The sequence below is a fragment of the Mauremys reevesii genome, linkage group 19 (assembly GCF_016161935.1).
Source record: "Mauremys reevesii isolate NIE-2019 linkage group 19, ASM1616193v1, whole genome shotgun sequence".
Lineage (NCBI taxonomy): Eukaryota > Metazoa > Chordata > Testudines > Geoemydidae > Mauremys > Mauremys reevesii.
This window is the reverse complement of record NC_052641.1, coordinates 1600515-1615276: the sequence shown is the minus strand read 5'-3', so window position 1 is coordinate 1615276 and position 14762 is coordinate 1600515. Positions and strand designations below refer to the sequence as shown.

Below are 14762 nucleotides of genomic sequence, written 5' to 3'. Positions count from 1 at the left end.
GTTTTTTTAACGGCCACATCACATTGCCTACTCATAGTCATCCTACGATCAACCAGGACTCCTAGGTCCTTCTCCTCCTCCGTTACTTCCAACTGGTGCGTCCCCAGCTTATAACTGAAATTCTTGTTAGTCATCCCTAAATGCATAACCTTACACTTCTCATTATTGAATTTCATCCTGTTACTAATACTCCAGTTTACAAGGTCATCCAAATCTCCCTGGAGGATATCCCAATCCTTTTCCGAATTGGCAATACCTCCCAACTTGGTGTCATCCGCAAACTTTATCAGCCCACTCCTACTTTTGGTTCCGAGGTCAGCGATAAATAGATTAAATAAAATCGGACCCAAAACCAAACCTTGAGGAACTCCACTGGTAACCCCCCTCCAACCCGACAGATCACCCTTCAATACGACCCTCTGCAGTCTCCCCTTTAACCAGCTCCTTATCCCCCTCTGGATTTTCATTTCGATCCCCATCTTTTCCAATTTAACCAGTAATTTCTCATGTGGTACCGTCTCAAACGCCTTACTGAAATCAAGATATATTAGATCCACCACATTTCCCTTGTCTAAAAAATCTGTTACTTTCTCAAAGAAGGAGATCAGGTTGGTTTGGCACGATCTACCTTTCATAAAACCATGCTGTAATTTGTCCCAGTTGCCATCGGCCTCAAGGTCCATAACCACTCTCTCCTTTAAAATTTTTTCCATGACTTTGCATACTACAGATGTTAAACTAACAGGCCTGTAGTTACCTGGGTCACTTTTTTTCCCCTTCTTGAATATAGGAACTATATTAGCTAATCTCCAGTCAAACGGTACAACCCCCGAATTTAGGGATTTATTAAAGATTATCGCTAACGGGCTAGCAATATCCCTCGCCAATTCCCTTAATATTCTAGGATGAAGATTATCCGGGCCCCCCGATTTACTTCCGTTAAGCTGTTCAAGTTTGGCTTCTACCTCAGATACCGTAATGTCTACCCCCATATCTTCATTCCCATCGGTCCCTCTATCACTATTCCTTAGCCCTTCATTAGCCTCATTAAAGACCGAGGCAAAGTATTCGTTCAGATATTGTGCCATGCCAAGATTATCCCTAATCTCCACTCCGTTTAAAGTTTTAAGCGGTCCCACTTCTTCCTTCTTGGTTTTCTTCCTATTTATATGGCTAAAAAACCGTTTGCTATTGGTTTTAATCCCCTTCGCTAGGTCCATCTCCACTCATCGCTTTGCCTTTCTCACAGCTTCCCTGCACCCTCTGACCTCAATAAGGTAGGTTTCCTTGCTGATCCCTCCCATTTTCCACTCCTGGTACGCTTTCTGTTTTTTCTTAATCACCCCTCTAAGACGCTTGCTCATCCAGCTCGGTCTAAAAGGTCTGCTACCTACGAACCGTTTTCCCTTTCTCGGGATACAGGCCTCTGACAGCTCCTGCAACTTCAACCTGAAGTAACCCCAGGTGTCTTCCGCCTTTAGATCCCTAAATATGTTAGTCCAATCCACTTCCCTAACTAGTCGCCTTAATTTAGTAAAGTTAGCCCTTTTGAAATCGTAAACCTTAGTCTCAGATGCAATTTTGTTTATCCTTCCATTTATTTTGAAACGAATTAGCTCATGATCACTCGAGCTAAGGTTGTCCCCTACAACTATTTCCTCAACAAGGTCCTTGTTACTCACCAAAATCAGATCTAAAATGGCATCCCCCCTCGTCGGTTCAGCAACTACTTGATGAAGGAATTCATCAGCTATCACGTCTAGGAAAAGCTGAGCCCTATTATTATTACTAACATTTGTTTCCCAATCTATATCCGGGAAGTTAAAGTCTCCCATGATCATACAGTTCCTATTAGTATTTACCTCCTTAAAAACATTAAAGAGCTCTCTATCCATATCCAGGCTAGATCCTGGCGGTCTATAGCACACCCCAATCACTATCCCAGGGGACGCTCTAGTAGTTTTCTTCCCCAATGTCACCATTGCCCAAACAGACTCCGTATTATCCATTGCATTGCTAGTTATTTCGTTACATTTCACCTCATTATTGACATACAATGCTACTCCCCCACCTTTACCTTTGTTTCGGTCTTTCCTAAACAGCACATACCCTTCCATACCTGTGCTCCAGTCATGGCTACCGTTCCACCATGTTTCAGTTATTCCTACGATATCCGGTTTCAATTCTCGGACCAGGAGCTCCAGTTCCTCCATTTTGTTACCTAAGCTTCTCGCATTGGTGAACAAACATCCTAATTTTTGCTGTTTGGCTCCTCTCACCCTTTTCACCCAACTTGGTAGGGACACAGTACTACCAGTATGACCTGTCGGTCTAGTATCCGTCCCCCCCCTCTTCCTTATACCTAACCCTCCCCCTCTGGCTATATCTGTTGTTATCCTGTTGTTCTCACTCTCAATGTATAAATTTGGCGTGGAGAGTACCTGGACCTCTCCCAACCGTCTCCCCCCAATGTCTAGTTTAAAGCTCTTTTAATCAGATGAGCCAGCCTCCCTCCTAGAATTCGACTTCCTTCCCTACTTAGGTGGAGCCCATCCCGTGAGAACAGTTCTCTGTCCCCGAAAGCCTCCCAGTGCCCATACATCCCAAAGCCCTCCTTGTAACACCACTCCCTCAGCCAACTATTTATCGTCATGATCTTGTCACCCCTTTGGCGCCCTTCCCTAGGGACAGGTAGAATCCCACTGAAGATCACCTGAGCCTCAATTTCCTTGAGTGTCTTACCCAACCTGGCATAGTCTCCCTTGATCCTCTCTAGCGAGAATCTAGCCGTGTCATCTGCTTCCTACATGAAGGATGATCAACGGGTTCTTACCTGCTCCTCTTAGGATCCTTTTCAACCTCAGGTCCACATCCCGTATTTTAGCGCCCGGTAGACAGCACACCCTTCTGTTCTCTGGATCGGCCCTGGTCACAGGCCTGTCCAACCTTCTCAGTATGGAATCCCCAATCAGATAGACCTGCCTTTGCCTGGGGACAGTGCGGTCCTCTAACCTATCCTCCGTCCCCCCTGGTTGCAAGCTCCTTCCATTCCTATCATCCCTTGTGGTTCCCCTTAAGCCATCCTGCATCCTCCCTGGGCCCAAACTTGGTGCTGCCTCCATCGACTCCTCCCCTCTTTCTATCGGACTAGCCGCTCTTCTCTTTTTCCTTGCCCTCCCACCGTCAGCTACCACCTGCTGTACCCCTTCCTCATTCTCCAAACCTTCAAACCTGTTCCTTAGCTCTATTTCTCCCTCAGCCTCTCCTCATAAGTCATGTGCTCTAGCCCCCTAATCATTTTTGTTGCCCTCCGCTGGACTCTTTCCAATTTCTCCACATCCTTCTTGTAGTGTGGGGCCCAAAACTGGACACAGTACTCCAGATGAGGCCTCCCCAATGTCAAATAGAGGGGAATCATCATGTCCCTCAAAATGCTGGCAATGCCCCTACTTATACAGCCCAAAATGCTGTTAGTCTTCTTGGCAACAAGGGCACACTGTTGACTCTTATCCAGCTTCTTGTCCACTGTAACCCCCAAGTCCTTTTCTGCAGAACTGCTTCCTAGCCAGAAGGAAGGACTCTGCACTTCTCCTTGTTGAACCTCATCAGGTTTCTTTTGGCCCAATCCTCTAATTTGTCTAGGTCCCTCTGTATCCTATCCCTACCCTCCAGCGTATCTACCACTCCTTCCAGTTTAGTGTCATCTGCAAACATGCTGAGAGTGCAGTCCACACCATCCTCCAGATCGTTAATGAAATTATTGAACAAAACCGGTCCCAGGACCGACCCTTGGGACACGCCACTTGATCACTACCCGTTGAGCCAGCTTTCTATCCACCTTATAGTCCATTCATCCAGCCCATACTTCTTTAACTTGCTGGCAAGAATACTGTGGGAGACCTTATCAAAAGCTTTGCTAAAGTCAAGGAATAACACATCCACTGCTTTCCCCTCATCCACAGATCTATCTCCTCATAGAAGGCAATTAGGTTAGTCAGGCATGACTTGCTCTTGGTGAATCCATGCTGACTGTTCCTGATCACTTTCCTCTCCTCTAAGTGCTTCAGAATTGATTCCATGATTTTTCCAGGGACTGAGGTGAGGCTGACTGGCCTGTAGTTCCCCAGATCTCATCCCACAGTCTGCTGGTTGTAGAGGCCACTCTCCAGCCCTGGCAGTGAAGGAACCTGAGCTCAGGCTGGATCCACAATAAACTGCCTTAATCCTCCTGCTTGGGTGCAGTGTGCTGAATGGCATTATTGGTATGCTAGCCTCAGTCTTAACCAGCAGTTGATATCTGCACTTGTTTTAATAGTAGCTAAACTAAGACTCTGAGTGCAAAATCATGTATTATTAATTTGTGTTACAATAGTGCCTAGGACCCCAGTCTTGGGCCAGGACCCCAAGCACCCAGGGGCTGTACAAATACAGAACAACACTGAGTGAATTTGATTCTGTTTGCCTGTTTCGTAAATACCCTGTGTACTGCTGGTGCCACTGGGATGGGAGGAGCTACTACAAATGTCCTAGAAGACACAACATTAGGCTGTCTCCAGATATAGGTGCAAATGTCTGATGTTCTACTCTCCATTTAAAATATATATTGTGCTGAAACCTCCTTCATGTTGGAAATAAGTTCAAGTCTAACAGCCCTGCATACCAGTCCCCACAACCAGAATCAGACCAAAGTATTGCAACCCTCAGGAGAATGAACTGTTGTGTACCATAGGCAGAAAACCAGGGCGGCTGGTGGGTGACCAAGATGTGCCAATGCCCAAGGATCCTTCAGTGACAGGGAATTGAATGAGTGAGATATTACCCAGATGATCCTAGCTAGTGATCTGCACCCTATGCTGCAAAGAGGGTGAAAACCGCCAGGGTCCTGTCAGTCTGACCTGGGGAAAATTCCTTCCCAATCCCCAATTTGGTGATCAAATGTATATTGCCAAAAAAAATGTAATAAAGAAATAAGCAGAGGGAGGGCGATGAATCTGTGTGGCATTAATTAGGGTTATCTCCAGAAGTGCAGTAATGAAGAATTTTATTGGCATTGGAAGAGAGGCTTGTTTTAATGTCCATTGGTGGTGATCAAAATCATCAGGAGGTGCTGAATTAATATGAGGGCTGACTGTGTTTTCTGCACTGAGACTAATGTGTTACAGGTCTCAGTTGCACTTTCTGCAAAGCAGTAAGGCTCTAAAGTTCTGAGGTTTCTTTCTGAACGTGATCTCACCCCTACCCCCATCCCCATGACTGAGAACAATAAATCCAGCAACAATTAGGCCAAAGGAATTAATGTGTTGGTGAAACAGGACCCTGCAGACAAATCACTGTGAGAATAGCATGTTTTGTGTGATGGGAACGTCCTGAGTTGGAAATCTGCTAAATTATAGTGCCTAAGCAAGACAATTAACCCTCAAGCATAGATCCTTCCACAGGCTATTGTAACATACCAGCTATTATGAGAGGATGTACAGTTCCTAACAGCCCACCAAGGGTCAGTGCTGGGGCCGGTTTTGTTCAATATCTTCATTAATGATCTGGAGGATGGTGTGGACTGCACCCTTAGCAAGTTTGCAGATGACACTAAACTGGGAGGAGTGGTTGATACGCTGGAGGGTAGGGATAGGATACAGAAAGACCTAGACACATTAGAGGATTGGGCCAAAAGAAATATGATGAGGTTCAACAAGGACAAGTGAAGAGTCCTGCACTTAGGACGGAAGAATCCCATGCACTGCTACAGACTAGGGACCGAATGGCTGGGCAGCAGTTCTGCAGAAAAGGACCTAGGGGTTACGGTGGACAAAAAGCTGAATATGAGTCAACAGTGTGCCCTTGTTGCCAAGAAGGCTAATGGCATTTTGGGTTGTATAAGTAGGGGCATTTCCAGCAGATCGAGGGACGTGATCATTCCCCTCTATTCAGCACTGGTGAGGTCTCATTTGGAGTACTGTGTCCAGTTTTGGGCCCCACACTACAAGAAGGATGTGGATAAATTGGAGAGAGTCCAGCAGAGGGCAACAAAAATGATTAGGGGACTGGATCACATGACTTATGAGGAGAGGCTGAGGGAACTGGGATTGTTTAGTCTGCAGAAGAATGAGGAGGGATTTGATAGCTGCTTTCAACTACCTGAGAGATGGATCTAGACTGTTCTCAGTGGTAGAAGATGACAGAACAAGGAGTAATGGTCTCAAGTTGCAGAGGGGGAGGTTTAGGTTGGACATTAGGAAAAACTTTTTCACTAGTAGGGTGGTGAAGCACTGGAATGGGTTACCTAGGGAGGTGGTGGAATCTCCTTCCTTAGAGGTTTTTAAGGTCAGGCTTGACAAAGCCGTGGCTGGGATGATTTAGTTGGGTTTGGTCCTGCTTTGAGCAGGGGGTTGGACTAGATGACCTCCTGAGGTCCCTTCCAACCCTGAGATTCTATGATTCTATGATTCTAATGGGTACCTGAGAATGTGTCTCAAACTGTGCCAACCCCATTGCTGTCACAGTCAGTGTGTATTAGGACTGACTCCTCCATTGTCCCAGGCTTGCAGACAGGGGCGGCTCCAGGCACCAGCACGGGTGTGGGGTGGGGGGGGCGGGGGGCCGGCGCTGCGGTCGCAGCAGGGGGCAGGTTGGTTGTGGCTGGCGGCATGGAGGGGGTCCGCTGGTCCCGCGCTTTTGCAGGGGCAGCTCTAGGAATTTGGCTGCCAAGCATGGGGTGGCACGCCAGGGGCGCGCTGCCGTCGCCGGTCCCGCGGCAGCGGGCAGGACCTCTTGCAGACGTGCCTGCGGAGGGTGCGCTGGTCCCGCGGCTCCGGTGGAGCATCCGCAGTCATGCCTGCGGGAGGTCCACCCAAGCCGCAGGACCAGCGGACCTCCCGCAGGCATGACTGCGGAAGGTCTGCCGGAGCCACCTGCCGCCCTGCCAGCAAAATGCCGCCCCAAGCGCGTGCTTGGTGCGCTGGGGTCTGGAGCTGGCCCTGGCTTCGGCGGACCTCCCACAGACGTGCCACCGAATCCGTGGGACCGGGGACCTCCCACAGGCAAGCCGCCAAAGGCAGCCTGCCTGCTGTGCTTGGGGCGGCAAAATACCTAGAGCCGCCCCTGCTTGCAGGAGTTTCTTAAGGCTATGTTGGCACCTGAATGGGCTTCGGATCAGCACTCTGAGAGAGCCAATCGAAGGCACAGCAGGAGCTGATCCTGAGAGCAGCCCCTGCAAAACAAACACTGCAACAGTCTGGAATCCCAGCTCACAATCTGGGTGACCTGCTGTCGCTAAACTCTGGATACACGTGGCACCTGCTTGCCATGTCATCTCCCCTTAATCTCTGTTCCTGTCTGCCACTGCGGGGGGAGCAGAAGAGCAAAGAGATGGCGTGACCCAGATGGGGCCTGGTTTTGTGCTAGTTTTCATGTCTCTGTCATGGGACTGTTGAGCAGTAGAAGCTCTCACTTCTTTAGGTTGAGAGAGGGGCAAAAGGGAACCTTGATCATGTCCCTTTTTAAATCCTAGAAATACTAGCTGCTAACACCTGGCTTGCAGAGGGGCCCGTGGCCACTAGGAGCCCTAGGAAGGCTCCTACAGCAGGGTGCTGTGGTGGTAATGTCAGGTGGGAGAAGTGCCTGACCTGGGAAACAAAGTGAGGCCAGATTTCATATGCTGGACCATGGGTTCCTTTCAGTGTCATCCCTGTGTATCTGTAGAAGGGCCCTATAACGGCACACACATCTGTTTTCTGTAGGTGAGTTGTTTGTTGTCTCAATGTACTTCTGAATTACAACAAAACACATCTGACTGACTAACGTTTCCCTGTTCTCTCCACAGCCTGCCTGGTCACCTTGTGCCTTGATGGATCTGGACCCCTTGCTTCCCTGGCTGTCTGTGACAGCTCCACACTTCTCTGTGCCAGCTTCAACTCGGGAATTCACTTACTCAGGATAAACAGCATTAAAGGGCTGGAGCTCCAGGAGGTGGCAACATTCTGATTCGTAGTGACCCTTTCTGCCCCAGACCATCATGGTCAAAATCCAAAGCAGGAATTGCCTCTCTGGTTAAGAAGTCTCTCGGTCGCTGGTACTCATTTCCCGGCTGACTAGGTTTAATGGCCAGGCACCTGTAATATCCCTAGCCCCAAATCAGCAACAGTGCAGAGCCAGCAGGGTCATCAGGTTCCAGTTTCTGAGATTATGGAAACTAGCTGCATCCATTTTTAAAGCCAAGTCATAGATGCATTTAGGCCAAATTTTAACTTGAAATAAGCCTTGCACATTTGACACACAAAATCAAAAGCAAACTAGTTATAGGTCTAACAGTTAGATGAGAAAAAGAGACACAAGCAGAGACTCTAGTGAAACAGGCTGCCGGCCTACAGGGAAGTGTGTTTCTGGGAACATCCTGCTGACCACAGTGGGGTAGCCTCCATCCTGTCGTGCAAGCATCTATTCCTTGCTATGCTGCACGTTTCGTTGCTTTTCTTGTTACAAAGAGCCTATAAAAGAAGGCCTGGATGCTTGTCAGCAGAGGTAAGGAAAAATCATGGATCGTTGTCCCTCCTCCCATATCAGTGTTACGTCGGCATCCCCATTTGTTACCCCCAAGGACACGCCACCAGGGCAGAGTCTGGCTCACCGAGAAGCCTGGGTTATTGATGCTGTGTGCAGTAGCAGACTGAGGAAGAAAGGGTCCATCCTGTTATCTCAGGGTAGAAGCTGAATACTGTGCTGTGAAGCAGCAAACTTGCTACAGATCTGAAAACCACCTTTCAGATGTCAGCATGTGGAATGAATGGCTTGTTTCGGAACATACCAGTAACTGGCTAACTGAATGAATATGCTAAGGTGTCGGCTAGAGAAGCTCAGCCCAGTTCTCATTGCTCAGGTTCAGTGTGCTGTTTAATGAAGTCGAACGCTGTGCCCCAAAGCGAATGCTTGTTCTACAACCAGGGCTGGTGTACGTGCGTCCCGCTGGAAGGGGGGGAGAATTCATGCGCTTAGCCTGTCACCAAAAGCTTTGGCAGCAGCTGTGAAGGTAGCTATTTCTCCACAATCCAAGGCAGAAGCAAGCTGATAAAAAAGACTAATGGAGTGAAAGAAATAATCACATGTTCTTGGCACATTGCCAGCCCGTTGAGCGGAAGCTGTGGCTGAAGAATTCAGGGAGAGGTGGTGCAGGAAGAACCCCAGAAGAGGGGTTAGGGAGAGTTTTAACTTCCAGGTAAAGCTGATTCTGCAGACGGGATGGCCGGTGTTTTTAACAGGTTTGCCTGGTCTCAGCCTGTCCCTTTTGCCCTGGTGTGGTACCTAGGGGGGTAGCCAGCTTTTCAGTGCAGAAAGGGGTCCAGTGAGTCAGTAACCAGCTCTCAGATGCCTTCCTTTCCATGGGTGTGTTTGGCTCCGAGGTTCACAGTGCTATGGGGAGAGTTCTGTCCACCACTTCCTGATCCAATAGGCTCGGAGCTCACAATGCCAGCTTCAGTGACAGCTGTGGGGTTACTGCTGACTGACATTCCCTGAGTGAGAGCAGAAGTAGGCAAGAAACGTTTCCTCTCCTCTGTGTGCCAGAGGCTGAGGAGGATGCTTAGTATACTACAGAGTGCTTCTCCACCAAGAAAGGCTATTGAGAGAGTTCCATGTACGTACAGATCGGGCTCCCCCTGTGGGGTTTGCAGGGGCTAGCCAGTCTTTGGCTGGCAGCCTGAAAAATGCTGTCTGTGTTGGTTAATATCTTGATTGGTGCTTGCCTACCGGGCACTAGGAGCTACGGCCCAGATCACGTGATGTGGATGCTTTGTGCTATGCTGTTGGGGTGCTTGCCTGTGGAAGGGTCACCCCAGTGCACTGGGGACGCTGTGGTGGCACAGAGCTCAGATAGCAACTGCTATGTCACCCCTTCACTGTGCTGTCCAGTGTCACCCACTGGGCCTGACGCTTATGCATTTGCCCTCTGCCTTATGCCTGCCTGCAGCCCTGATGGAGTCTCAGGCTTCCAGCAGGGCTGCAGAGACTCAGCAAGACTCTTCCTGCATTTATCGCCCTGCAGCAGCTGTGGTGCCAGACACCAGCACTAAAGCAGGGAGTCTCTTCCATGCTCCCTGGGCTGACACCCTGCCTGCCTCCAGCTTGCTGGAGATAGAAGCAGCTCTTTGCCCCACTCACTTTTCAGCAGGCAGTTTGGAGCAGAGGGGAATGTGGCTGGGCTTTGGTGGGATGAGGGGAAGCTGGAGGAATGGAAGATGCAGGGTAAAGGGAAGAAGGATGGAGAACCCCACCCCTAACAGCCCTTCAGGCTGTCTAAGGCTCACTTGTCCTTCTCTGCTGCAAACGAGCCCGTTACCTCTCCTGTCGTCTGCCCTTGGACACCCCTTGCATTGCCTCAGCCCCTCCTCCTCCCCTCATGTTCTTCCCACTGCTCGGAAGGGGAAGATTGGTGATTCTCACTGGTGAGAAATTTCACACGTGTAGCTGCACAAAACTTGGCAGCTGTGCCCCTCCCTGTTTGTGGCATAGGGGTGTCGCCAGGGGGTCCCTGGCCAGGGTATTCTCCCTTGATAGGCTAATTGGCACCGCCTTAGGGTTCTCTGAGTTGCATTGGGGGTGTGGCCTGGCAGGCAGCTGGCCCTGGGCTGGTGCCATCTTTCCTGCTGCCTCCTGAATGTGGCTGTACACTCCTTGGCCAGAGGCGAGGTTCTGTAGATCTACATTTCCAAGACGGAGTCTTTGGGAGGGAGGGGACCCTGGGCTATGGGCTCTCAACCTGTCTGGTGGCTCTCTGTGCTGCAGGTAGAATTAGATTAAATAGGTGGTGCTAATCTGCACTAACAGACGTTTTGCAGCATGAGCTTTTGTGGGTGAATACCCACTTCTTCGGATGCAAGAAAGAAGAAGAAGTAGGTATTCACCCACTTCGGTATTGCATCCGAAGAAGTGGGTATTCACCCACGAAAGCTCATGCTGCAAAACGTCTGTTAGTCTATAAGGTGCCACAGGATTCTTTGCTGCTTCTACAGAACCAGACTAACATGGCTCCCCCTCTGATACTAATCTGCACTGTAATCCCTGAAATACCTGGAATATTCCCATCTGACTAAATAATTAATGGCATTTTGAGTTGCTGCCTTATTGGTCCCCAAGGACTTGCCTCTTTAGGCTTCCTAGGTGGCCTGGGAGATCTCCTCAGCACATGTGAACTGTGACTGGAGGGTTTTCTTCATCATAGATTCATAGATTCTAGGACTGGAAGAGACCTTGAGAGGTCATCGAATCCAGTCCCCTGCCCTCATGGCAGGACCAAATACTGTCTAGACCATCCCTTATAGACATTTATCTAACCTACTCTTAAATATCTCCAGAGATGGAGATTCCACAACCTCCCTAGGCAATTTATTCCAGTGTTTAACCACCCTGACAGTTACGAACTTTTTCCTAATGTCCAATCTAATCCTCTCTTGCTGTAGTTTAAGCCCATTGCTTCTTGTTCTATCCTTAAAGGCTAAGGTGAACAAGTTTTCTCCCTCCTCCTGATGACACCCTTTTAGATACCTGAAAACTGCTATCATGTCCCCTCTCAGTCTTCTCTTTTCCAAACTAAACAAACCCAATTCTTTCAACCTTCCTTCATAGGTCATGTTCTCTAGACCTTTAATCATTCTTGTTGCTCTTCTCTGGACCCTCTCCAATTTCTCCACATCTTTCTTGAAATGCGGTGCCCAGAACTGGACACAATATTCCAGTTGAGGCCTAACCAGCGCAGAGTAGAGCAGAAGAATGACTTCTCGTGTCTTGCTCACAACACACCTGTTAATGCATCCCAGAATCACGTTTGCTTTTTTTGCAACAGCATCACACTGTTGACTCATATTTAGCTTGTGGTCCACTATAACCCCTAGATCCCTTTCTGCCGTACTCCTTCCTAGACAGTCTCTTCCCATTCTGTATGTGTGAAACTGATTGTTCCTTCCTAAGTGGAGCACTTTGCATTTGTCTTTATTAAACTTCATCCTGTTTACCTCAGACCATTTCTCCAATTGGTCCAGATCATTTTGAATTATGACCCTGTCCTCCAAAGCAGTTGCAATCCCTCCCAGTTTGGTATTATCTGCAAACTTAATAAGCGTCCTTTCTATGCCAATATCTAAGTCGTTGATGAAGCTATTGAACAGAGCCGGTCCCAAAACAGACCCCTGTGGAACCCCACTCGTTATACCTTTCCAGCAGGATTGGGAACCATTAATAACTACTCTCTGAGTACGGTTATCCAGCCAGTTATGCACCCACCTTAGAGTAGCCCCATCTAAATTGTATTTGCCTAGTTGATCGATAAGAATATCACGCGAGACCGTATCAAATGCCTTACTAAAGTCTAGGTACACCACATCCATCGCTTCTTCCTTATCCACAAGACTCGTTATCCTATCAAAGAAAGCTATCAGATTGGTTTGACACGATTAGTTCTTTAGAAATCCATGCTGGCTATTCCCTATCACCTCACCACCTTCCAAGTGTTTGCAGCTGATTTCCTTAATTACTTGCTCCATTATCTTCCTTGGCACAGGAGTTAAACTAACTGGTCTGTAGTTTCCTGGGTTGTTTTTATTTCCCTTTTTATAGGTGGGCACTATATTTGCCCTTTTCCAGTCTTCTGGAATCTCTCCTGTCTCCCATGATTTTCCAAAGATAATGGCTAGAGGCTCAGATACCTCCTCTATTAGCTCCTTGAGTAGTCTAGGATGCATTTCATCAGGCCCTGGTGACTTGCAAGCATCTAACTTTTCTAAATGATTTTTAACTTGTTCTTTTTTTATTTTATCTTCTAAACCTACCCCCTTCCCATAAGCATTCACTATGTTAGGCATTCCTTCAGACTTCTCGGTGAAGACCGAAACAAAGGAGTCATTAAGCATCTCTGCTATTTCCAAGTTTCCTGTTACTGTTTCTCCCTCCTCACTGAGCAGTGGGCCTACCCTGTCCTTGGTCTTCCTCTTGCTTCTAATGTATTGGTAAAAAGTCTTCCTGTTTCCCTTTATTCCTGTAGCTAGTTTGAGCTCATTTTGTGCCTTTGCCTTTCTAATCTTGCCCCTGCATTCCTGTGTTGTTTGCCTATATTCATCCTTTGTAATCTGTCCTAGTTTCCATTTTTATATGGCTCCTTTTTATTTTTTAGATCATGCAAGATCTCCTGGTTAAGCCAAGCTGGTCTTTTGCCGTATTTTCTCTCTCTCCTACCCAGCGGAATAGCTTGCTTTTGGGCCCTTAATAGTGTCCCTTTGAAAAACTGCCAACTCTCCTCAGTTGTTTTTCCCCCCAGTCTTGATTCCCATGGGACCTTACCTATCAGCTCTCTGAGCTTACCAAAATCCGCCTTCCTGAAATCCATTGTCTCTATTTTGCTGTACTCCCTTCTACTCTTCCTTAGAATTGCGAACTCTGATTTCACGATCACTTTCACCCAAGCTGCCTTCCACTTTCAAATTCTCAACGAGTTCCTCCCTATTTGTTAAAATCAAGTCTAGAACAGCTTCCCCCCAGTGGCTTTTTCAACCTTCTGAAATAAAAAGTTGTCTGCAATGCAGTCCAAGAACTTATTGGATGGTCTGTGCCCCGCTGTGTTATTTTCCCAACATATATCTGGATAGTTAAAGTTCCCTATCACCACCAAATCTTGGGCTTTGGATGATTTTGTTTGTTGTTTAAAAAAAGCCTCATCCACCTCTTCATGGCACCAGGTGAAACCCTCCCAGTTCACAAGCATTAGCTGTGTCCTTGCTGCTGCTGTTCCCCTACGGTTCTTGTCTGACAGAGCTGCCTGATACATATGTGACTATGGCTAATAACATGTTCATAGGTCCACATTGGAAAATGATACCCCATGAGCTAAAGGCTAATTGCAGGATCTGGATGCTGGAGAAGGCTGTTCCCTTCTGTGGCATTAGAAGGGAACACAGAGCAAACTCTGCCCCCCCCCTCGAGCTCTAACACCCATTTTGTTCCCCAAAGGATCGTTTGCTCCTCTCTGTCCCCTCCCCAAGAGTTCTGTGACCCTCTGAGCTTCCCAATGTTCTTTGTGCCCTTGGCTCCCCTCTCTGTAGTGTCCCCAAAGATGTCCCCTTTTCCGCTGCTCCACGTCCCCTGGATTCACTGTTTCCATGTCTTGCCCAGAGACCCAGCTCTCTGGGGGGTGCTGCAATAAGGCACTGGGGCAGGGTGCGTGTGTGATCCTTTAGGATCTGCAGGGCATTCTTCCAAGGTGAGCTGTGCTCTGTGAAAACACAGCTGGGAAATGGTGATTGTCAGCCCCTTCTAACTGGGCCAGACCTGATCAGGGTTACATGCAGCCAGCAAAAGGCACATCTTGACCTCCAAGACCAAACCTGTGCCTCATCTCAGAGGCTGAGGTGTGAGAGCTGCTCAAAGGAAGGTCACAAGAACTTCTGCCAATGGAGAGTGTAGGGCAACCTAAATACAGGGGATGCTAGCAGCTCCCCTCTACTGAACCTAATGGTGACACACAGATGTGATCTAACATGGTGGTTGTGGCTAGGTGTAGGGGCGATGCCCACTGCAGAGCGCGTCACCTGGGACCTCTCTGCCTAGACTGCTGAGACTGTGTAGTAGGGTAGCACCTGTAGCAATGGCTTGGATTCTGGGCACTTTTTTCACATGATTATACCTGAGCCAACCAATTTTTTTAAAAATATCTAAATGCCCATCAGTTAAAATGGCTGCTGGGTTGTCTTGTTGTGTAATGTTGTTTCATGTCTGTCCTCAGTGAT

General features: G+C 48.1%; 1 protein-coding gene across 3 annotated transcripts in view; it reads left to right on the top strand.

Annotated features, from left to right (window-relative positions):
* Window positions 1-9205, top strand: part of WDR31 (WD repeat domain 31) — a 96199-nt gene extending 86994 nt beyond the window's left edge. For 2 of the 3 annotated variants that reach the window (XM_039505999.1, XM_039506000.1), the window contains exon 10: window positions 8411-9205. In XM_039505999.1, the coding sequence (XP_039361933.1) occupies window positions 8411-8643 (233 nt within the window). In that variant the 3' untranslated portion in view covers window positions 8644-9205. Of the gene's footprint in view, window positions 1-7819 lie in introns of all 3 variants that reach the window. The other variant, XM_039506001.1, reaches the window with a different exon arrangement.
* Window positions 9206-14762: the final 5557 nt, after the last annotated feature.